General features: G+C 40.6%; 1 protein-coding gene across 1 annotated transcript in view; it reads right to left on the bottom strand.

The window, feature by feature from the left end:
* ATP13A5 (ATPase 13A5) overlaps positions 1–26,368 on the bottom strand; it is a 130,716-nt gene that overhangs the window by 83,368 nt on the left and 20,980 nt on the right. Inside the window, exons 6-7 of the mRNA XM_004602997.2 lie at positions 13,489–13,558; positions 8,512–8,646 (exon numbers count right to left, since the gene is read on the bottom strand). Of these exons, the coding sequence (XP_004603054.2) occupies positions 8,512–8,646; positions 13,489–13,558 (205 nt within the window). The remainder of the gene's footprint in view (positions 1–8,511; positions 8,647–13,488; positions 13,559–26,368) is intronic.

Raw genomic sequence — 26,368 nt, 5'->3', positions numbered from 1 at the left:
ACTTCCTGAAATACTGAAATATGCCTATTGGAGCAATTTTGTTAAGAACCGATAAATCATCCCTGATTCTGTGGCAGAAACACCAAACTGTGTGTCAGGCTTACTCATTGACTTACCCAGTACTTGCATTTAGAAATTATCTTGTAAGTTAGCTGTTTCTTCTATAAATAGCTGAAATTGAATTGATTCATTTAAAGTTTCCTTTATGTTTTAAAGAGTATACTATTTTTTTTTTTTTTTTTGCTTTTTGGGTCACACCTGGCGATGCACAGGAGTTACTCCTGGCTCTGCACACAGGCATTACTCCTGGCGGTGGTCAGGGGACCATATGGGATGCTGGGAATCCAACCCGGGTTGGCTGTGTGCAAAGCAAACATCCTACCCGCTGTGCTATCGCTCCAGTCCCCAAAAGTGTATACTATTGACTTATTTTGCATCTTATTTATATAAGAGAAAAAGTCCTAACCTTCAAAGATGACATGTACAATGTCATGTACATGTCATGAAAATGACCTAGATGATCACTTCTAGAAAAAAAATACACCTGCAAACTTCTACGATGTCACATATGTTGTATACTTCTAAGATAAGGACAATGGTTTGATTATTTTTTCATCTTCAACATAATCCCTTGAAGATAAAATCATACAATTTGTGACACCTTGGATCGAATTGAAGAATGTTAAATGAAGTAAGGTGGAGGGGAGAGGACAAACACTGGATATTCTTACTTATCTGCAGTATATGGAGAAACAAGACAAGGAAATGGAAAATAAAAAAGTGATAGCAAACCCTTGGTCCTGGACCACAGAAATGACTATGTCAGAGAAGGGGTAGTTTCAAGAATGATGAGCAGGTGGATTGGGGGTAACATTAGGTAGAATATTCAATATTTTGGTAAGGTTGTGATAAGGTAACCTCAAAACATGAGTCAACATTATGGTAAGCATATCACCATACTATAATAATCTAGATTAAAAAAATATTTTGCTAAAAATGCAAGGTGGAGAGAGAGGACAGAGAGAGAGAGAAAGAGGGAGAGAAACAGAGAGGGAGAGAGAGAAAGAGAGAAGAGGGAGAGAGAGAGAAATTTGTATTATTGGGTGGTGGAGAGCTGCTGATGGATTTATAGTGGAACAGTATACCTGAAACTGTACTTGTTAAGAACTTTATAAGTCATGCTGCAATATTTTTTCAATATTTATTTTATTTTTAATTTTCTTTTGTTTGGGGGCCACACCCAGTGATGTTCAAGGGTCCCCCTGGCTTTCCACTCAGGAGTTACTCCTGGTTGAACTCAGAGGACCATCTGGGATGGCAGGGACTGAACCTAGGTTAGCCGTGTGCAAGGCAAACATCCTACTCTCTGTACTATCATTCTGGTCCCCAATTTTAATTTTATTAAATCATCATGGATTACAAAGTTATTCATAGTTGGGTTTTTGACATATAATGTCCCATCACCAGTCTGGCCACCAGTGGCAACTTCCCTGCACCATGTTGCCAGGTTCCCTCTTCTATCCCACCACCACACTCCAGCCTCAGCCTGCCACCATAAAAGCACCTTTGAACTTGATTATTAAAGTTTAGGTCTCGCGATTGCATTATTTTTAACACTGTGGTGGACATTGAGCTCTATCATTTTTAAACACCACTGTTGTACCTGAGTCCCCTTGGCCCCTGACCCATTGCTTCTCATTTATCTCTTCTCACCTTTCTCTTCACTCTATTTCTTTCCTTTTTCTCCCTATACTCTGGGGCTAAGGGATCCAGAGTAAAACTTTTAAAAATTATAATACTTTGATTGAAATAGTATCTGCAATGTCCACAATAACAACAAAACCAAATAAATAACAAACAGGGGCTTGAAATGTTAAAGAAACTTAGCCAGAATCTTTTACTTACTAAATATTAAACTTAGCAATCAAATACAGGCTTGCCTGATTCTAAAGTCTTTTCTCTTGATTAATATGTTCTCCTAAACTACTTGCAAATAGCTTTTATTTCCCTGTTAGTAAGATGAACATTAAACATCCTTCCATATAATTTTTTTCTTGCTTAGTGAACTCTTTCAGTCATTGCCATGATAATTTCAACTTAAGTGGATGATACTGAATACATTTGCAAGAAGTAATGTGTGAATTAATAACGGTTGGCTGTAATTCTCAAAACAACCTTAAGGCATAAAGTGGGATTGTTGATTGAATTTAGCATTCTAGATAACCTACCACCCTTCGACGATCCCTTATAAGTCCTTAGACTATCCACCCTGGTTTTCTACTCACAAACTCTTTCTAATCCTTCATATTAAGTCCTACTTAAAAGTGACCTCCACTCAATAAGCCCCTACTATCTCCCCACCACTTTGAATTTGCCTATGTTTGCTAGTGTCCTGATCGTCCTGATCACATTATATAATAGCTGTCTTCTCATCAGGTTTTCCTTGAAGAGGAAGTTTGAAGACAAAAGGGACCCAATAGACATATGTGTATGCCTCAGAGTTTATCATGCAACAGACCCTTGGCAAATATTTATTTAACAAATCTGAATTATTCTCCTTCCCCCAACAGCACTGGAGTAAGATAACGTGAGCATTCTCTTTAAGGGAATCTACTCTGCAATTCTGCCAGCTTGGGTTTCTATGACAACCAGCCAGCTTGGAGGAAGCCAAGGCAAGCTGTGATGCTTGCCATGATTTTGAAGCTCAGTACTGAGTCTCGTTAGGCGCACTCTGGTTTCTTCCGTCCCTGCTCAGTGGGTCCAGGATCAGTTTCCAAGGCAAACTTACATATGGTTATTAATCAGCATCTGTTACTCTGTTTGTCCTTGTGTCTGTTGTGGCTGGATTTTCTCCAGGGATGAGGAATGAGAGCATTAACACAGGTATCTCTGGGGCCTGACTCAATCACAGCTGAAAACAAAGCACCATGGACTGGATACTCCCTGTGCTATCACCAGCCACTGACCGCAAAGTCAGTGGTAGAGTCTGTGACATATATCAGTGTAAATCCAGTTCAATGTCCAGCTTTGAGCTCACACCTTCATCAACCTTGTAAGAAAAGACTTGTAGAGGAGTGCTTCTCAGCTTACATAATGTAAGGTGATATCTTCCTCTGTGTGCCATGATTTAGGGCTAGTGTACGTGACAAAATATTTTATACCAATGTCATTTTCAAAGCAGGCGTTCGGTTAGCTAAGTCTTTATAAGTCAGTGAAATGGTGCTCTTCAGTGCTGCTCAATAAAAAGATTTAGACCTGACAATGGATACTTCTTCCTTTCCTACCCAACTGCCCTTCCCCATCTGCTTTTTGTTAAAGATAATAATTCACGGTCTGTCACTGCCATCCCACTGCTCATCAATTTGCTTGAGCGGGCACCAGTGACGTCTCCATTGTAAGACTTGTTGTTACTGTTTTTGGCATATTGAATACGCCACAGGTAGCTTGCCAGGCTCTCCTGTGTGGGCGAGATACTCTCGGTAGCTTGCCAAGCTCTCCAAGAGGGATAGAGAAATCGAACCCGGGTCAGCCACGTGCAAGGCAAACAACCTACCCACTGTGCTATAATGATGATATTAAATACCACTAAATCCACTAATATTTTATACCACTAATCATTTACTACTACAGGTTTCTTGGAGACTGAAGCTTTGACTTAGAGTCAAAAATGTAGGACTGGGGTCCACAGCTACTGTTACTGAGAATGGGCGGGTCACCTTATCTCCCTCTCACCTCCTCACCCTCCCTCATGTAACAATCACACGTGGATCATTTTACAGTTTGTCACACTCACAAGCACAAGATGCAAAGATGTGGGAGCACATTAAAAATTGAAGAGTGCTGATTCATTTTGATTATTGAGCACTTGCAACTAAAAACAAGATAGAGTTTCAGGAAATTGGCCCGTTGTGTAGCGTGTGCACAAGGTGCCAGACAGGTTTGCTAGGATAAGCTTTTTACTCACAAGTTCTAGCTGCTAATGAGATTAATGTCTACGCTCTGCTTTCTTTTCCTCTCCTTTATATTTTCTTTTCTTTTCTCTTCTTTAAATAATCTTTTTCAGTACTGCAGAAGTCTAAAGCTCGAAATCAGTCACAACCTTGAGCAAAAGCATTTAGGATTCTGTTAAAATGTATAACTTAGAATATTTAAATTCTATTAAGGATTTAAAAAAATCAATATTTAGCAAATTACAAATAGAAAATATTAAATTTTGGTGGAGGAGATCTTTGTTGGGTGAGTCTACATCTGTCTGTTTTCAGGGATCACTCCTGGGTCTATGCTCAGGGATCAACTACTCAGGTGACCATAAGTGGTGCCACAGATCAAAACTGGATTAGCTACATGTAAGGTAAACACCTTACCTACTGCACTATTTCGCTGGCCCTGAAAAGACCTTTGTAAACAAAACAAGAATCTCAGAAATCATAAAAAAATTCTTATTTGGTCACATTCAATTTTTATATTAAAAATAAAGTCAATATTAAAATTAAAATTTCCCACAAATGAGAAACATGCAAATCTCTATAGGGAGAATATAATGTGTCTAATCTCACTAGCAATTGGAGAAATGTTTATTAAAGCATCAAAAAGACAATTTTTTAAAAAGATGAATTAGGGGCAGGGGAGATAAAGCAAGTGGTATGCATGAAGCATTAAATGCAAACCCCAGCCCCACATGTCTGAGCTCTCTTGTGGCCCCCCTAAAACTGCTCAGTCTTATCCCTATACCAAAGCAAAACAAACTTGAAAATGTGTTAGACTGAAAATATTTTAAATATAAATATATAAACACCAAACACTGCTTAGGATATCTGGGGAAATAGATTCTGTTATATGTTGCTGGTGGGGAAGGAATTATTTCATTTAGAAAATGAAACTTTGTAGTATCTATTATCTCCCAAAATAACATTCTTTACTTCAGTAATGCATCTTTAGGTAACTTTGATAAAACAAATATACTAATATATAAGAACATACATGTTACAGTTTCTGTTCAATTTTTTTTTTTTTTGCTTTTTGGGTCACACCCGGCGATGCACAGGGGTCACTCCTGGCTCATGCACTCAGGAATCACCCCTGGCGGTGCTCAGGGGACCATATGGGATGCTGGGATTAGAACCCGGGTCGTTTTTTGTTTTTTGTTTTTTTGCTTTTTGGGTCACACCCAGCGATGCTCAGGGGTTACTCCTGGCTTTACACTCAGGAATTGCTCCTGGCAGTGCTTGGGGGACCATATGGGATGCCGGGGATCGAACCCGGGTCGGCCGCGTGCAAGGCAAACGCCCTACCCGCTGTGCTATCACTCCAGCCCCAGTTTCTGTTCAATTCAATACGTTAGCTGTTACCTTTGAAGATAAGTTATTTTTTCTTATTTTATACTTAATATTTGATATTTAATATTTCTCTTTAATATTCTCTTATTGTCCATAAATGAAAGAATGACTTGATACATTATAATTTACCAAAGAATATTGCATCAATTGTAGACATGATTTGGAATTATTTGTTTGCTTCCTGGGTGACCCTTATTTATGCATCACTAAGATGCAAGTTCCAGATTATCTATCTAGTAAGATCTTATTTTTGTAGCACTGTCATCCCATTGCTCATTGATTTGCTCAAGTGGGCACCAGTAACGTCTCCATTGTGAAACTTGTTGTTACCGGTTTTGGCATATAGAATACGCCACGGGTAGCTTGCCAGGCTCTGCAGTGCGGGCAGGATACTCTCAGCAGCTTGTTGGGCTCTCTGAGATGGGCAGAGGATTCGAAACCGGCAAGGCAAACGCCCTACCCCTTGTGCTATCATTCCAGCCCGGGGATAGTGTAAGGAGCATAATATCACCAAACAGTAAGCCCACATCTTCTTGGGACTCTGATTGCAGGTGACGGAAACTCAACAAGCTAATTTAAGCAGAAGATGGGAATTTAAGAAGATGCAGGGATGTTTTATAAAACCTAAAGTTAAGCCAGAAATCATGGGTGGCATTTGGTTATCAAATTAGATATTCCATTATAGCAAAGTTTCTTTCCAAAACCAGAAGCTAGAAATTCTATTTGGGTTCTTCACATAACACACCTTTATTACACGACACTGGTAGGATACTACAATTTGTTTCCTGCTGTGACTGAGCAGAATGTGTCTGATCTCTTATTGTCCTGATGTCTGCATTCATAATTTTGCTCATGTTCCCAGAGGTCAATGAAAGTAGGAGGTATTGCTCAGTAGGAGAGCATCTGCCTTGAATGTGTGAGGCCCTGGATTCCGTCTCTGATTCTAGCACCTCCTCTTTCCAACATAGGTACGGAGTTCACCAGAAGGACAGTCACTCTTCTCCATAACTTTGCAGCTAAATAGAATGAATCTGACACCAAAAGAATGCATCTAACACCATCAAAGGAAGGTTAGTGGTTATTACATTTTTGTAATTTAAATTAGTTCCTGGAAAAACACACTCAGTCATTCATTCAAAAACAAAACAAAAAAACCAGAATTCTTCTGTCAGTCACTCAGCAGCCCAAATGTCTTTGTTTAATCTTTCATTTTTAGGCCCAGTTTTCTAATTCTTGATATACTTCTACCTTTCTTTCATATTTCATCAAATAGTTAATAATTCAAATTTATAAGCTCATAAACTAGATACAAAATCAGTTAGACAGAATATTTGTTGAGTGAGTGAAATAGAGTTGGAATAAAAGGTCTCTTTCAGTCAGAACAGTTCCCACATTTTCAGGCTAACCCAGAGCCAGAGTTTTCTCTGCTGTCAGCTGTAATCCATATTGCCTTCCTTTCGTCTTATGTTTGACTTATGTCTGATTTCTAAGCTGGCTCTGGGGCGACTTTGCAAAGGGTCTTCTGCTAAGAAAACACCCACGTGCAGTAGTTTGTTCTTTTATGAAGTGCCAGAAACCTTGACTCTGTTGCAAACCGCTTTTGTGACTAGCCATTACAACCTATGTCTTAGTTTCTCGCAGATGAATTCGAGACTGTATGGTTTTAACATTTCAATAGCTGATAAGCCAACACAAGAACCATTGCTCCCCATATCTGGGCCACTAATTCTACAGTCAAATTGTGAAAAATAAAGCACATAATAGAACTATTGTTTGTGGGTTGTCTTCATGATTCTGACGAATCTTAAGCAAACTATCAGAACATTTTTGAGAAAGATACTTTGGGGAGCTGAGATGTCAAAGGTCATGGAACCATTAGTCACATTCAGCTAAATTCTATTTCAGAATCAATTGCATCATTTATGAGACAGCTTTTCTTATTTTGAGAAAGAGTACTTTTTGAAATGATTATAAAGGGTGCAAATACAATGAAAGAGTGATAATGAAGTATAAATTTACCATCATGAATAAGAATTTACCTTACAGAGAATCCTAAGAACTAGCCAGACAGTTCAAGAGGAGCTATAAATATTGGGAGGAATTATAAAACTCCTAAAAACCATGTCCTGATTAAGATCGTGCTTGCATAAGACAAACAAACAAACAAACAAAACAGATAAAGCATCTAGTAAAGAGTGAACACACAATGGATCAAGATATAAGTTCAAGGAAAAATAGTATATCTTGCAACATAAAAGAGAATAGCTGAATAAAGCCTCAAAGAAAGAGGGTTCAGAGACAAATGTAAGCAGGTTAGTACTGCTACCTTTTCTTCTATTTGGTCCAACAAAAACCTTATGGGGGATATAAGCATGAATAGTAGTAAAAATATTTGTCTCTTCATCTAAGATCAAGAATCCTGAAGAAAAGATATACCTTGCTATGTCCATCTTTGCCATATTTTGAGGTCTTTATAAGTAAACACCACATATTGAACATTATTTCTGTAGCTATAATTGTTTCAAATGATGATCAGGATTGGAAGTTGTGGCAATATAAAATTATTATAAAATTAGAAAGGATTACTTTCAAATTCAGCAGTACTGACAGATCATGAGAAATTTGCAAACCAGTACCAGTCTAGAGACTCTCCTTTCAGTAGCATGTTGTAATGTGGTCTTAAGAGATAGAAAGAGACAGAGTCCCTAATCATTATTTGAGTACCCAGATCCATCTATGCCTAAACTAAAATCAGCCTTGAAATTTCTTATGTGAGTTGCTTTATTTAGCTCAAGTTGGATTTCTATCACTGCACACTGAAAGAGATTTGACTAATATGCTTGCTTAGGATGCTATCTCTTATTTTTCTAGAACTATGACTGGCACCATTAATCCATCCCAGCATTCTGCCCCATGTACTCAGGCACAACTCAAAGTCCTTCTAAATACAGTATTCAGGAAAGCCTTCAACTGATGATCAGAACAGGCAAATATATTTAAATCTAAATTTCTGAAGCTCTCCTCTGAGATTCCAGATTTAGTAAACACTTGCTTTTTGCCTTTGTATGCTTATGTTGCTTATGCTTAATAAAACAACTCTCATGAAAACTTCATGGATTTTGCTCCATGTGAAGTCAGAAGCAATATAGAATCCAAGCACAATTTCAGTTCTTACCTGTCGCAAATCGTACACAGTTAAAATAATGGATAAAACGGTCAGGATGATGATGGCCACAGAATATTCTATGTAACTTAAACTCAGCCACAATATTAGTGTAAAGGCTTGGAATACATAGAATGGATTTAAAACCTGCAAGTACAAAAGTAGAGATTTAGGTCAATGATATCATTTCTTTATATAAGTTTTCCCCATTTATTAGAATTGTTTGTAAACCCCACTAATACTTAATAATTCACTTAGCATTTCATTGATTTTTATGTCAAGCACACAGAAAGTGATTTGGTGAAAAAAAAATCATTTCAAGTACTCAAAGGCACAAATTGACCACTCGCATCTATTTGAAATTTTCAAAAACATTTTACTAGCCTAGGCCTCAGAGAGCCAGGAAACCTGTGCTACTATGTCTATTCCGACAGCAAACCCCACTTCAGAGGAAATTATTAATGCAAGTGCAATTTTATGATTTAGTGTTTGTTGTAACAAGCAATATGGAGCAAACTATGTTGTTCCTGCTAAGGGGACAGGCTTAGGGGGTGAGTGAGAAACTAAGGACATTGGTAGAGAGAAGATCACACCAGTGATGGGATTGGGATTGGAACACTGACCACCTGAAACAACTGTATGATGAACAATTTTATAAATCACAGTATATAAATAAATTTCAAAAATTACACAGGAATAAAGCTGCTCAAAAAATTTCTTTTTTAACTAGGCAGAGAGATAATACCAACCCAGGTCTGATCCTGGATACTGCATATGGTTCCTGAAGCACTGCTAAGAGTGATCTCTGATCAGAGAGCCAGGAATAAGCCCTGAGCACCATCAGGTGTGGCCCAGAGCTCACTCCCCCAAATATTGAATCAATTAAAAGAAAGAATGAATACTTACCTTTTAAAAGAAATTGACCCACAATGGAGGAGAAATGTGACTCAGTCTCTATTGCAGGTTTCTTTTCCAACTCATTACATGCTATATTTAGTCAAGGGTACAATGACAGTGAATGACTCTACTGTTTTTATTGCTTTTTTGTTTTAGAGTAATTTTGGTTTCTGTTCATTTTGGTTTTTTGGTTTTTTTTTTTAAGAGGTGGCACTCCCAACTGTGCTTAGGGCTTACTCCTGGCTCTGTACTCAAGAATAACTGCTCGCAATATTGGGGACTATATGGCATGTCAGGAATTGAACTGAGATGTCAATGTGAAAGGGAAGAAATGTACCCACTGTACTATTTCTTCAGTCCTCATGCATGTCATTCGAAAGCAACATATCTTTATGTGACAGAACATAGGAAGAACTTGTGAGCACCAGCAGATCAAGTTTTGAACAAGGAGAGATGCAGAAGAGATCCTACCCAGACCTACAGTGAAAATTATGAGCAAAATGTATCACCACCTCCTAAATGGGTTATTCATGCAAGTGTTCTTGGCCCTAGATAGTACCTTCAACTTTTTTATTTGCTCAATTTCTAATTTTGATCCTGCTGACTCTACTATTGATCATAAGAGCAAACAAGGCAAATCCAGGGACTAGCAAAGGTCACTTGACATAGATTATGAGAATTAGAAAAGATCTTGCAAAATAAGGTTTGGGAGAATGGCACTGATTTTGTTAGCTAAAAATCAGTGCCATTCTCTCATACCTTTATTTTCTCTAATTCTCTAATACAGCAAGTAAACTGTATGTATGTTTTAAGAGTTTCATAAATACTTGGCTGATTTTGTACACTGAAAAAGCATTTTGTTATTTAGTGTTGCCAATTATTTCTATTGCAACATCCTTTTCTTACAAATTATAGTTCTTTTGTCTACTTGGCATAAAATGTTCTAATTATAGATTATGCACCAATGATAAAACAATTTTGAGTCTATATAAACTCAGTATAAAATCAATTAAATACATGTAGAAAAAACAACACCTTCATTAATAATGTAGCTTCTTTATATTATTTTGAAATCAAATGCAATGTAGTTTTTACATGCACTGTTTTTCTATTAAATGCTTAGTAAACAGATGCCTGAAAAATACTAGCATATCAGAACAGATTTTATTATCTTGTCAAAATGAGTGGAATATCTGGAATTATTTCTGTTCTCATCATGGTGTCATTAAATAGTTGCAGCAAAGCTTCCAGACTCATATTCCTCAAGGAGTTTCGTTCAAGGTGAACTTCTGAGGTTGGGTCAGGAATGAGAGCAGAAGAGGCCTCACCTCACTATACCCAATCTATGGCTTCTCTGGTGTCTTCTGGGGTAGTTATCACCCAATAATCTGTATAATAGAATACTATGGGTATTGGACCAGAGATCATGTGATCAAGTTCTGCCTGGACCTTCCCATAGTGAAAGACATTGTTATTAGGCATCATCTGTGTCCTCAATTTCCATGTATAAACCAGCGGTTTGGAATGGATGGCATGTCTTTGAACTCTACTTTTGAGCTGGGAAATGAACATAAAGAGACTAGCACTCCTTTCAAAGTAAAGCAGGTCTATACCTGGGAGACCTCATGGAAATTTGAAAATTTACTTGAATAAGAAGTTTTAAAAGCAAACAGTCTTTGAATAGAGAAAGAAGTATAGGAAAGCCAAAGATATTGAGAAATCTCAGGGTGTTCCTTTCAATTTTGTTGTGGATTTAAGAAGGCACTTTAAAAATAGTCCTATAAAATGCATCTGATTATGCTGAAAAGCAAAATGACTATCTTTGAGACTAGAAATAGACTGGAACCATACAGTGTTGAGTAGGTACTGATAGAATCATCCTGGATTCTAGACAAGCATTCATGGTGATTGGGAGTCCAGTTCTACAGGGAAGAAAACAAAGTGCCCCACAAGTAACAGGGAGCAAAACACAGATTGGCAGAGAAAACCAGTGGTACCAGTAGACTTCTTCTACCCTATGGCAGAGACAGATAAAAGTCACAGTAGGCACGGGGTCATCAGCAGCACTCGAAGTAAGGAAGGAGAAAAGAGAAAATAATCAGGCTGGAGAGACAGTACACCAGATAAAGTGTGCTTTTGCCTTGCACACAACTGGACCAGGTTCTATCCTCAGTACCACATACGGTACTCTAAGCACCTGTAGGAGTGATTCCTAAGTGCAGAACCAAGAGTAACCCCAGGCACAGTCAGGTGTGGTCCAAAAACAAAGAGAAAAAGGAAAGAAATAAAGTAGGAAAGAATTCCCAATGCAGCCATGACCTTGGCTTAGTCTGTATTTGGGTTGGTCCCAATCTCCAGTAGAGGCTCCAGCTCTGATCTGGGCCTTAAGGGCAGGTGCAGAACCATCCAGAAGGGAAGGTAAGCACAGAGGAAAACAAAACGAGGGGAAAGTCTCAGTAAAAGTGCTCTCACCCTAAATAACAGTAGTAACTGCTTCAAAGCATACAAGAAATGTCTTTTTTTAAAAAAAATCAAGAGCAAAGATGAAAAGAAAGAAGATGGAAATAGTCATCAAACAATGTGAAAAAAAAAGATTAAAACCCTCCAAGATCATAGAAGTAATAACATCATCTGATCTTCATCATTTCAACAACTGCACCCAAAAACTTCAATAGATTTTGAAACAGGAGCCTGGCCATTGGAAGGGACTTTTAAAATATGTTTGACTGGTGAAGGGACACGTATTGGAACATTGTAAGACTGAAACCAAATTATGAACAACTTTGTAACTGTGCAACTCATAATGATTCAATTAAAAATTTAAAATTAAAAAATATATAAAAAATGTATTAGAACGTTGGCACTGTGGCTCAGGGGAAGAGAGGTGCTCTAGATCTTCCTTACATGCATAAGGTTCTGGATTGGATCTCTGACAACACATGCACTAAATTAAATTCGATGAATTTGATTTTCAAAAGAGTGGTTAGGAACTAGAGGAATAATATGGTGGCCCAGAGTACCTGTCTTGCAAGTGAATTGTCACAAATTGAAATCTCTGGTACCCCACATGTGTCAAACACAAAGAGCTTGGAATTTTTTGTTTTGCTTGTTTGGGGGGCTAGGGGCCACATCCAGAGGTGCTCAAAGATTACTTCTGACTCTGTGCTATTGGCACTCTGGGGACCTCACTGGGGAGCAGAATTGAGTCTAGGTTGAATGCTGGCAAGGCAAGTGCCCTACCCACCGTTCTACCACTCTGGCCTTGACAGTTGTCCTATTTGTGATCCTTGGTACCAAAAGTAATTTCCAGCTGCACCACAGTCAAGTATGTGTTTGAACCACACAATAATAGGTGTGACCCTCAGTGAGCACTGCAGCTAAAAAGCTGTGAGAGCCTAGTAGCCTGGAAGTACAGCTCTTATGGATACGTATACAAGCACCAAAAGCAAAGGAGTGCAAACCTCAGTGAGCACAGTGGCCACAGTGCTCACTGAGTTCCTTCCCATTAGAAAAAGACCAGTTAGAAACCTCAAAATAATAGACAGGTTTTTAAAACAAGAAAACTGGGGGATTATAGAGATAATACAGAGATTACGGTGCTTGCTTTGCCTACAGACAACCTGACTTTGATCCCCAGCACCACATATGGTCCCCAAGCACTACCAGGACTGATCTTTGAGCACAGAGCCAAGAGTAAGCCCTGAGCACTGCTGGGTCTATCCCAAGCTGCCCATTTTCTCCCCAAAACAGAAAAGGATGGACTAAAGCCAAAGGAGAAATAACAAATGTAAGTCGTGTGAAACACCTCCTTTGTTTATTGCAGTCTATCCGTATGTTGCTTAAGATCCCTGAGTCCTTGGACACTGAAAATAAAGGAAGAGAAGCTGGAACAATAGCGCAACAGCTATATGCACAGGTATGCTATATGCACAGGTATGCAGAAAGCCTTGCTTTATCCTTAACACCTCATGGCCCTCTAGCAATGCCCAAATCCCGGAGTGGTCTCTGAGCACTAACCATTGTGACCCCAAAATAAAATTGAAGTCAAACAAAAGTAAGCTAAGACAACTAACAACCAAAGGTGACAGTTACCTGTTTAACCAGCAGCTTCCATATGGGCTGGATTTCCACCTCAATAGCGTTGGGCCCGCACACTAGTCTCCTGTGGGAGAGGGAACAACTATTAGAGTCATGATATCAGTGACAGGTGAGCACAGACCAAATTAAGCAGAACTAAATTCCTTTAGCGATTGTGTGCCTTCAATCATAACTTAGGTGTGTATCCTACAATAACATACTTCTAAATGAAAGGCAGTGCATGATGCAAAAAAGTGTTTTTCTGGTTAAAAATAAAAATCTTAAGTACTGGGGCCAGAGTGATAACACGGTTTACAGTGGGTTGATTTTGCACAAGGCCAACCCAGATTCATCCCCAGCATTCCAAGCAGAGCCAGGAATAATCTCCAAGCATCACCGGATGTGGCCCAAAACTTAAAAGACAAAAAATTCTTAAAAAAATTCCTAAGTACAAGTCAAGATTTAAGTTGCAAGGCATTGAGTTATTTTCTAAAAATGGATTCTATTTTAAGAGCAGTAAAAAGAAGACACAGGTATGAATATGTTTATAGAGTTTCTTTTGTTCTTGAAGTTATTTTACCATGGAATCTTCAGTATCTGGGGAAAAACCCTAATACATGAATTGAACACAACATGAATGAATTAATTCACAAACTGCAGGGTGCTATATCAAAAACCACTCATATGTACCTTACATGAGAGACCCTCATTTTTGGACTGCAGTTTATAATTTAGAAAGAATCTTACAAAAAGATCATCTCATTTGATCCTCACCATCTAAAGGAAAGAGCCAATAAGCTCATTTTGTCAATGGGGAAAACTACTCAGTTCAAGGGTTTGGATTACATTTGTATATTTTTGGGGTGGTGCTGAGTGGTCCCCAAGCTGTGCTCAGGAGGCCCAGAGACCCCTCCCTCCTGGCCATGTTCTGTTCTCTGACAATCCAGCAGCTTCAGATTTCAGGCCCGATGACACAGTGCTGCTCTGAGCCTGCAGTGCTGGGAATACCCAGGTTATCCCAGTAGGGCTCAAGTGCCTGCAGACTGATGCCCATCAGTGCTTCAACGAACATGTGGTGCCAGGCTAAGATGCATGCAAGGCAAGTTTTAATCCCTGTACACTCTTTCTAGCTCCTATAACCCATGTATCTTCTAATCAGAGATGACAATGTTAAAAGTCCTCTATAAATACCTCTAATCATCTAATCTAATCATCTCTAATCATCCCATTATTCCGCTAAGATTTCATTTTATTGGTTCCAGGGAGGTAGCTCAATGGACTGAAGTGGTTTGCATGCAGAAGCTCTGGGTTGATGTGTGGAACTGCATGGTGCTCAAGCTACAACTTGTAGAGACCCCAAAGTGCTGAGCCAGGAATAACCCCTTCTACCACAGTACTTTCAGGAATACCTACCTAATAAATAAGTAGGTAATCATCACTATTATAAAGAAACCCAAAGGTCAGATAAACTAAGCACTTTCCCAGGTTCTCAGGGCTAGAAGAAAAGCAGAGGCAGTCTTTAGACCGTGCTCTCCATGACCCTGCAACCCTACCCCAGTATGTCACAGGGACAGAAAGAGGAATCCTGGATCTTTGATCTCAGGTGCAACCGAGGGAGAGTTCAACAACCCAGCTTGTTCAAGTTCCAACTCATGCTTTCCCACAGTAATTACTTGCAAGAGTCAGAGAAGACTTCCACTATGGACTTCTGATTCCATGCCAAGGAGTCATGGAGACCCAGGTCATGGGATCCATCCTGGAGTGCTGTTGTTTTCACAGTTCACTCAGCCTCACCCTCAGAAGAGACTGTCATCGAAGCACTGTATGCTCAGGGATTCTTTCCCAGGATCCATGGAAGCAACTTGGGGACCATGGGCCCTCACCTTGGACTTCTGTGACTTGGCTAGGAAAGCACCCCCTCCATTCTTCACTTTGTGACCTTGGGACTCAATCTGACAACAATAACCAGGGATGGAGAAATTAGAGCTCCAAGAAACCCGAGTTTGAATGTCACCAAGCTTTCCTGGTTCCCTCTGCCTGGAACCAGTTTTCCTCACATGTTTGCATGACTCTCTCCTTCATTTCCAACTTTTTATTAGAGTAGTATTTCAAGTAGCACCTTTTCATTTCCTTGATAATTCGATTTAAAATAGCTGGAGCCAGAAATAGCACGAGGGCTCAGGCATTTGCCTTATAGGCTGCCAACATTGAGCACTCCCAATGCCCAACAGAAAAAAATAAAATATCCACCAGAGGCCCCAATACCGAGCCAGATTCTTATCTCCTTAACTCACTTGTTTTTCTTTATTGTGCATTGAATCATCTGATCTCTCAGTTTATTTTTTACATTAATAAAAATTAACCTTGAAAATATATCAAATAAAATTTTTAATTGTTTTATATTAGCAAGATTTTTTTTTTGGAAGCAGGAATTGAACCCAGGGACTCACATATCCCTAACTCCTACCTTTGTAATTTTTCCGTGTGACCTGATGCCACTTCCGGTAACATTTATGGAGCCTGCTCTGCTCTACGGAGTTAGTGGGCTGGCCCAGGACATTAGAATGACAAGAGAATCCTTGCACTAGGTGACACTAGTATGCAAGCAGAACCTCTGGAGGGGACACCTAAGTGAGGCTCCTGCTTCCTATGGGTCAGCTCTGCCATTCTCCCTCCACCTCCAGGCCTTTCAGAGAGATCCAGGGTGGCACCCAGAGAAACGTGGGGTCTCCGAGGGGCAAGATGGCTGCGGGGGCCTGTGCCCACTTCCCGGCCCTCTCCTGGGCGCTGCAGGACGAGAGCAACAAGACGCGGCTGCAGAATTAGCTGTGTGGAAGGATGCAGTAGTGTCTCAGGGGCTGCAGTTCCAGCTGCGGGGACTCCTGGGCACCCGACAGGCATACCTGGCCCTGGCACGGGTCCCTGCGGAAGCTCGTGGTGGGGGTGATGTGCGCGAGGGCCACAGGAGGTGAAGGCCGTGCACCTGCAGCAGGTGGCCTGCTTGGCGGCAGTGACCCAGCTGCACCTGCGCAAGGCAGAGCTGGACATCCAGAGGGAGGAGGCCACATCCAGAGCCGAATGGGCCTCCCGAACATGTCGCAGTACATCCGCTAGCTAAAACCAAGGACTGAGGAGCTAGAGGCCCAGGCCGGCTGCTGAAGGGTCCTCGCGCCTTCGAGGACCCGCTGACTTGGACAGGCTGGGCCTTGCGCGCCACCTGAACAAAGGACTCTCCTGCCTTAGTCATGGGACAAGGGGCTGTTGGGCGTGGGCACAGCACAGCAGGGTGCACAGTCTCTGCTGTCCCCACTGTCCCTCTGTCCCCGCGCCACGCACGCTTCTTCCTCTGTCTGCGCAGCTCAGAGAGTGACCCGGACGAACTGGCCGTGCCCTGCATCCAGGGTCTGGCATCTGAGGCCATGCCCCGAGGAGCAGGGACTGGAGCAAGGCAGGGCTTGCCGTGCCCCCCCCTTCTCAAATGCTCGGCCCCCAGGGTAGCAGGACTCAGAGGGGGTGGTTGGGCTGGTCCTGCCTGCAGTGTTCACCCATCTGGACCTGGCCTAGACCAGGAATCCGGCCTCACGCTGAAGAGCAAGGACAGTGGATCGCCCAGAGCACCGGGTACCAGCCCAGGCTGGGGGCAGCGCCCTGCTGCGAAGCTCTCTTTCGGGACAAGAGTGCCCTGCTGGGAAGGGTCTGGGTTGCAGGCAAGGGTGGCCCCTGCCTCCCCGTCTCCCCGCACTTCCTATGGCAGGGAACCCCCCTCTGACTTCCCGGGAGTCCCATCCTCAGTGGTCCCCAGAGTCCAGGGACAGGGTGGATGGCAGTGGGGTGCACGCATGCTGCCCATCACCTTGTTTGCACACTGCCTGTTCACAAATTCATATGCCCCTCAGGCAGGAAAAGCGGAAAAAAGGAAAAAAAAAACGCAGGGGGGGAGCTGGAAGGAGTAATAATTTTTACATGTAAAGAATAGATGATGGACTCCACTAGAATATCAGCTACAGGGTTTAGACACATACAGATGCATATTCTGATTACAGTCTGTAATAGGGCTTAACATTTCTAATAGCCTCCAGAATATTGACTGAATGAATTAATGGATGAATGAAGGGTGAGCCTCAGTTCATCCCTAAGAGTTTGATGATACGTGTCTAATGAAACTGCTGTCAGCAGCATACAAAACAAATATGTGAATCATTTAGCACATGGTCCTAACACGAGTTCATAATATCAGCCATCATTGAAGTCTTAACAATGAACTATTTTTTTCTCTTCCCTATCAAAAATTTTTGTTCTTATTAACAGCAAAGTATCTTTGAATGGTATCATTTAGATCCTAGCTTGTGCCTCAAATTTCCTTAATTTTCTTTATGGCAGGCAGAGAACATTCTGAACTGTTTTTAATAGAGGTACTGTGACTAACGTAGAGAATGTTCTCTAAATACTGGCGATTATAACGAGACCTTTTGTGACCCACCTCTATAATATCCTCTTTCCTAACAAGACTGAAAACTCAGTCTACAGAATTACTGCAGCTGTTGGGGCTGGAGAGATAGTACATCGAGTAGGATGCTTGCCTTGCATGTGGCTGACCCTGGTTTGATCCCTGGTATCCCCTATAGTTCCTAAAGCACTGCCAGGAATAATTCCTGAGTGCAGATACAGTAATAACCCCTGAAGATCACTGGGTGTGGCTCCAACCCCCCCAAAAAAAATTACAGCAGCTGTGTAAAGTGCTTAGAATGAAGCATGCCCAGTGCCTGGTGCCTTACGTTTTCTCTGGTCTCTGTTGAGATGTTTTCTGCTATTCCCAAGAAGGAGAAGATCCAGCAGATCAGTATTTGCCATCACTAATCATCTTTAGGGTTCATCTGGGTCAGATTTGAATCAGCCTAGAGTGCCCCTGGCCACTTTATCTTTTCCACTATCTCTTGCCACATGGCAGGCACTGTGTTTAAGTTTATAAAGTAATCACAGTTTCTGTGCATGCCAGACAAAATTGTCAAGGACAATAACTAGTGGCAGAGCAAACAGAGGAACCTGAGGCTTACAGTTGTGTCACATGGGGGAAAGGACCCAGGAGCAAGTGAGATTTCATAGCCTGACTTTAAAATCCCGACAAAATGGCCGAGCAAAGAGGCCCTCGAATTATTCCAGGTGGACTCCTAGAACTAAATCAGCTAAATTCATGAAACAGACTGACCTAATAAACAGAACTATTCATTAGAGGAACCATTGCTGAGGAAGCAAAAGCACCAAAAAGATTGAAGAATTTCTTAACAGAAAAACTGCAGAGGGCAATTTCTTTGCTGTTAGGGCTGTAGTTGAAGGATCACCAAGGGTGCCTGCATCCCCAAGATATTAGTCAATCTATGAAATACATTTCTGAAAATCCAAACATGAATGTCTAGGAATGCTTTCTCTGGGAGCTATTCTATGTCCATCCTAAAATTGATTATTTGTTTATCCATTCATTTCTTATCAACATATTCACTAAGTAGTTGGAAATACTCTGTGTGTGGCACTTACGTGTCCAGATGGTAAAGACTAGAGAAAGATGGGGTACAGGGGGAGGAGAGAGAGGGGAGGGGGGAGAACTCGGAGGGGGAGGGGGCGAGGGGCTTCCAGGTAAAGGAAGAGCACATCAGAATAAACAGTGAGGGTGGGGGTTGTTTGTTTTCTTTTTTAACCACGCATGGCTGCTCTGCTCTCATGCCAATAAGCCTCTGCCTAATCCTTGGCAAAGAAAGAGACCTGTGGCTTTCTGAACTCATAAAGCTAAGTCAGAGGATTCTGCATGATCTACTTGACCAAACTGCAGAATTTTGAGGTAGCAAGCTTCCAGGTTTTTCATCAAGTTTCCAGCTGATTTGGATAGCCAATCCCTCCTTTTCCAAACATTTCTGCATTATAAAGAAAAGCACACACAAGAAATTCACAGCTCATGGAACAGGGAATTCAATTGCTGAGATTTGGCAATGGTTATATAGTGTCACACAGTATGCTATACTATATAGGGTAGTAGGGTCCGCCCATTAAAAGGATAATAACAAGATTGCCATGTTTTGAGAAATTGCTTTCTGCAGGGAAAAGCTCTATTTTAGCAGTGCCGGAACCAGCTTCTGTACTTTAATGAAATATTTATACTGAGAAGCTTCATTTTACAAATGGCATAAAAGTCATTTTAGTTTTTTCACATTAGTCCTCCTCTGTGACCTGTCCCTGCCTTTCATTTCCTAAAGCATCTTTTCGAGAGAGCGAGCCAGGCTCTTTGCAGGGTTTCGGGCTGTGGGTGTAATCTAAGCAGGGGCTTGCAGTCAGCTTGCCGGAGGGAAGGACCTGGAGCAACCCCAACATGAGAAATCAGAAAGTAGAAATGCAGGGTGAAGGAGGGGGCACTGGAGCAGAGGTGGTGATGCAACAAATCCTAGGCAGGATATCATCATGGAGACCAGAATGTAGGCTCACTGATGTCACTATAGGAATCTTTTCTGTAACAAGATATTGGAGATAAGTGCTTTTACACTTTTAAAGCAGCCAGACACAAAGAATCACTGTAGCACTGTAGCACCGTAGCACTGTCTTCCAGTAGCACTGTCTTTCCGTTTTTCATCCATTTGCTCAAGCGGGTACCAGTAACGTCTCCATTATAAGACTTGTTGTTACTGTTTTTTGGCATATCTGATACACCATGGGTAGCTTGCCAGGCTCTGCTGTGTGGGCAAGATATTCTCGGTAGCTCTCAGGGCTCTCTGAGAGGGATGGGGGAATAGAATCCCAGTCGGACTCATGCAAGGCAAAAGCCCTACCCACTCTTGCTATGGCTCCAGTCTTTGTTTTCTTTTCCTAACAAAGAATCACAAGTCTGAGAAATTCAGTTTATTTAAAAAAAGAGATTTTTGCTCTCAAAGACTCAAGTTTTATTAAATGCCCTACATAAACTCATGTTTTTCAATAACTTTCTAAATTAAACCGAATAGTAAGAACCATGGCAATCTTACTGGCTTCCAGAAGAATGAATAAGGTTACTCCTCTACCCTGGTCAACCATTCCTGCTTCCTTCCTCTACAATTTGACTGTTTTTCCAGGAAACAGGCTTTGAAAGAAGATAGAAAGCCTTGGCACACAAGCGTGATTTCTGAGTTCTACTTTCTGTAAGTCCTGAAAGGTAAATGAGTTGAGTCTCATACTCTAGGATAACATTGGTTTGTCCTTTCTCCCTGGCCACAGGAAGTTTAGATTTATTGGGTTACAGTGTTCCTGAGGCACTCCCATTTCTCTGTGTTTAACCTCTTCTCTGTGCTCTGCTTCCCCAACCGGTCAATCACCTTTATCCCCAAATCAGACTCTGCTGACTTAGAAGGTCAGATCCTTCCAAGGACTCTGGAATTTGTATTTGTAAGTGAAATATTGCTTTTCTCTACTCCTTATGTCCTTTGCATGTTGCTTTAGAGCAATGTCCTTTTTGTATAGACACAGGAAGACAGTTAATGCTATGCTTTTGTAACTTGGGAGTTAATTGACTCTGAATAATAATTACTCCCAGGCATCTCTCATGTTTTCTCACCTTAAGCCTCAGTTGCACTTAGGTCCTAGCGCCAAAAAAGCAGGGTCCCGACAAAGGGACTGGATGGACCCACGGCAAGCTCTGGGCTACCTTGGCATCAAAACGGGCTAGGCCAAGCACCATAATACTTAAGTATAAGTTAAGAACATGGCCACGGAAAAATTCAGTCATGATCCAAAGAGAAACAACACGGACCTGCTTAGGGTTAGGAAGGGTTCACCTGGCCTGAGCACTGTAGTCTGAGATCTGTAGTAAGATGTCCCAAGGAGAGCCACCCTATAAGCTTAATGTATCTCTTACTGTGTCCATACAAAATGGCTAATATTATTAAGAAGTAGAATTAATATGAATGTTTAAATGGCTGTTGGACTAAGGAAAGGAGAAACCCACCCCTAGATGGTATTTTGCCTTTAGGCAGGTCATCTTGCTGGATGAGAATTTGTCCTAGAAGAAGCTTCTTCTGAGGGAAGGACTTTACATCTGTCAATCCTATGACCTATATGTAATTACTACCTCAACCCCTCATGATTTGGGATTATAACTAGGGCTGTAAGAGTGGTCGGAGGAGGAGAATTGAGGTAGGTAGAGGAGGAATAAGGGAATGGGTGAGACTGGAAGGAGGCAGAGGGAGACAAGATTGGAATAAACTGCAACTGATCAACAACCAGCCTGGCTTTCATTTCCTCCTTCGTCCACCCATTGCCATTGGCCATCCGGGTGTGGGAAGCAGCCTAGACCACTGAGCAAAGGGCGCAAGAGAACGCCAAGGCTTTGAATTCATTTTTTGAATATACATCGCAAAACTGATCTTCTTTATTTCTCTCCATCCCAATAAGCTCTCTTCTGAAATAATATTCACCAGGTAATAGCTTGGAACTGTGCATCTGTGGCAGACTACTCTCTTTTGCTATCACTTGGATTTCTCTTTCTTGGTGCTAATTAGTATTGTTTCCTTCCACCCTCAAGGCATGACAAATGCTGCAAAGTAAATTTGCCCTGCAGACTCATCACGGTGAGCTGATTGTGTCTCTTCCCACCTGCATTCCAAGGACGCCACATTGGTAACTTGAAATCAGACCTGGCTGGAGTATAAAAACTGGTCAACCCTACTCACTAAAACAGTTTCTCCTGTGTTTTAACAGATAGTACAAAGGGTAAGATACTTGCCCCCTTTCCCATCAATCCCAGTTCAAATCCCTAGCAGCACAGACAGTCCCCTGATCAATGCCAGATATCACTCCTGAGCACAGAGCCAGGGATAGTCCCTGAGAATCACTGAGAATTGCTCAAACCCCCAAACAGAACTCTGACCAATTAAACAAGAAGATTACCAACAAGCTGTGAAGTCTCGAGCTATCCCCTATTTTGGGGTGCCTATCCCTCTAGTAGCAGAACAGTTCCCTTTAACTTTCAGGAGGCTAGGAAAAGAAATCATGAGTAGGCTGAGCTGGTCAATTGTCTGAAGAGACAAGTGATTTTTTAAAAGGCCATTTTTAAAGGTTTTACACCAAGGTATTTCTCTTTCTAGATACAATTGTAAAGAGAATAATTTTCTTAATTTCCTTTTACTCCAAGTCATTGTTTCCATATAAAGAGACAACAGATATATGTGTTTCCATTTTACATCCCATCACTTTACTTAATGCATTATTTCTAGTAATTTTAGTGGAATTTTTAGAGCTTTTCATGTACATATATTTTCATGTCATCCTATGGTATTAAGAACTGGTGGAATACCACTCTGCCATTAAAAATACTATATAGCATGCCCTTTGAACCAAATAAATAGATCTTGAGGTTACTGTGTTAAGTGAAATAAGTACAGAAGTAAAATACAATTGTTATATGGTTTCACTCACATGTCGAATATGAATAGTCAAAGTAAACAAACTTATAAGAACTAACAAAACTTGCTCCTAGATTTAAAAAACAAAGACAAAAACAAAACTATGGTTATTACAGGAGGGGAAAAAAAAAGTCAGATGGGAAAGATGAGGAATGTGGTCTTTTCAGTGATGAGATGTCTGCAAAAATTTGGTTGCTAGGGTGTGCAATTTTACACATATAGTAGTGCAAATTCTGTCACTGTCATCCCGCTGATTTGTTCGAGTGGGCACCAGTAACATCTCTCATTGAGAGACTTATTGTTACTGTTTTTGACATATCCAATACACACGGGTAGCTTGCCAGGCTCTGCCTCGGGGGCTCGATACTCTTGGTAGCTTGCCAGGCTCTCCGAGAGGGGTGGAGGAATCGAACACGGGTTGGCCACGTGAAAGGCGAATGCCCAACCGCTGTGCTATCGTAACCTCCTGAAATTCTATTATATTCTAAGTCAACTACAAATCAATAAGAAAGTCCTATAAGGAAGACTTGACTAGATGGGGGTGAAGTCCGGTGCTTTTCCATAGGACTCTGTTTCCATGAGATTCACTTGGTCTGCGAACTGCCTAGCATAGAACTAAGACAGAAAATAGCTTCCATTCAGGAATGAGTGAAGACAGGGCCCCCAAACCTCCAGGTTTTTCTACTCTCTTCCTGATGCCTGCTGGCAATTTCGGTCCAGGAAAAAGGTATCTCATCTGATATCCTGGTTTGCTTTAACTACTAAAAAAATGAAAGCTATTTAATTTATGCATTTTCCCTCAGCAGTTGCCTACTAGAAAACCTAAAGACAATATCGTATTTAGATTACACAGCTTTTTCCCACCAAATATGTTTGCATATTTCTTTCCCTTTCTTCTAAAAGTATGCCTTTAGTTTATTTTTTTTTTGTGCCAGAGGGCATACTTGGCAGTTCTTAGGGCTTACTCCTGGCTCTGAACTCAGATATCACTCTTGGTAGGGCACAGGGATCATATATAATATCCAGGATCAAACCTAGGCAGGCCACATTCAAGGCAAGCAACTTTGGCTGTACTATCTCTCCAGACCACACATATATACATATACATGTATATATACATATATATTACTGATGTATCAAGGTTTTATAATATAACATGCATCCTTGTTAAAAAAAACTATAATTTGATATTTGTATCCACTGCATCATGATAACTGTCAAGTCTAGTGTTCATCCATCATTAAACAATCGAATTATTTAACCTGTTTAAATGACCACCCAACAACCTCCCTCTAGAAACCACAAATTCTGTTCTATCTACATGTCTGGTTTTGATTTGTTTTGTTTGTTCATTTGCTTTTAAAAATAATCTTCCACCTATGAATAAAATCATGCAGAATTTTTAGATAATCTGGTTTATTTCGCTTATCATCGTACCCTTAAGTTCCATCACTATCCCTACAAATTGCAATATCTTATCCTTCTTATAACTGAATAGTATTGCATTACATGTGTGTATCATATGTTCTTTATCTGTTCATCTACCTACGGAGATTTTGGTTGCTTCCATATCTTGGCTATTGGCTCTAATGACCTTGCTTTTCATGCAAGAGAGCTCAAATCTCATAGGAAATTGATAACATTTAAACAATCAGCAATGTTCAATATTTTTAATACCTTGGTCTTATACTAAAAAAACAAGCAAAAGTGTTAGAGGGGAAATATTCCATAGTTTACTTACTTTCTTTAACCTCCTAATAAATATCCCATAAAGTAAAATATGCCTATATGTTTATAATTAGATTATGTCCTCAGTATTTGGAAAACTATATTCTTTGTCTTGCTTATTAGATTGTCAAGTTCTTTATTGTGTAGACAAGATTTAAATTTAATTATGTATGATGTTTATTAAAGCTTGGCATTTAATAAATAAGGATAAATGTGAGGTAGCTACAGTGATGGAAAATCTTTCCTGTGGAAATGGTTTCCTAGGCAGAATAGATCTTAATTTATCAACTAAATTTCCTAAATGCCCTAGATCAATCCTGTAAATGTGTGTGCTTAATACTATTAAACCGATATATTTTAATGACTTTGAAAACTTTTATATATTTTAATGTAGTAAGCGTAACATCTGAAATTTTATATATTAATACCACTTCTAAGACTGTACAATAGTATTATAATCTAGTTGCTCAGTTCATTTGTCATACTGTTCAGGCAGAGAAAAACTTAAAAATACTAACAGCTAAGTCATTCTCTGACTCAGTGTGCCTGCAAATTGTGAAGAGATTCACTGAAAAGGAAGAATTTCTTCTTTCACCACCACTCCTAGCTCCCACTTTAGAGATCATAATTGTGGGAATAGAGTCCAAATATCTTATTTTAAGGATGGAGAGAAAGTTGAGGCATTAGGACATTTGCCTTATATAAGAAGGCCACTCTGGTTCAATTCTTCATATCATGTATGGTCCCTTGAATGCCACCAGAAATGACTCCTGAGCACAGATCCAGAAGTATGCCAATGAGCATCACCAAATATGACCCAAGAAAATAAAAAACAAAATGAAAATTAAAAACAAATACGAACACACACAAATAAATCTCAGAAGAGAACAACATGCTGCACAGATGCCTCCTCACCCTGTGCCACACTGACTCCATTTGGGGTACCTCAGAGTGGGGCGGGTGAGCCTACCACCTGCCCCAACAGACCCAGCAGCTGAGACTGTCCTGAGCCCAATCACTGCCATGCTCGTCTTCACAGGCTCAGGACAAACCCCTCATGCATGACAATAAATTCTCTGAAAAACCCAGGTATGTGGGTTTTGTGACTGAAATCTCCAGGTTCACAAAGAGTCAGGAATGAGCACCCTCTTCCCATCTCCCTGTGCTTCCGGGTGCCTGCCAGTCATGCCCACAAACTATCTCTGAGTGTGATATAAGTTCATTAATGGCCATGATCCAGAGACTCAGAAATAAATCTTAGAAGACAACAACACCCTGCAGAGATGCCTCCAGACCCCCAAATTACCATCTAACTAAAAATAATTAATTCCAGCTCTATCACCCTATTTAAAATTTTCGAATTCCTGGAGTGTCTGGCTGCAAAATACTTTATGCCACTGATGTACGAAGAGTAGCACACCACATGTGATGGGTACAAAGTAGAAGGCAAACGATCTTAATAGAATATTTATATACACATATATATGTACATATGTACATATATAAGCACACAAGGCTTAACCTTTAACAACATGTTAGTGATCTCTTATACAGGGACCTTGTTGTAGGATAATATAGCCTCAGGTAGCTTAGGTTTATTTGGACTACTCCCACCACAGTGCTCCCACTCCTCTGTGTTTATTTGTAACTTCTTTTTTTTGTGCTCTGTTGACTTGTAAATGTTGTAAATGTTCTCTTCTCTTTGAGTCCGTTGCATAGTTTATTCAGAGCAATGTCCTTTTTTGTATAGG

Source organism: Sorex araneus, chromosome 2 (genome assembly GCF_027595985.1).
Source record: "Sorex araneus isolate mSorAra2 chromosome 2, mSorAra2.pri, whole genome shotgun sequence".
In the NCBI taxonomy this organism is placed as follows: Eukaryota; Metazoa; Chordata; class Mammalia; order Eulipotyphla; family Soricidae; genus Sorex; species Sorex araneus.
The sequence above is the reverse complement of the archived record's forward strand: the minus strand, read 5'-3'. Positions and strand labels throughout refer to the sequence as shown.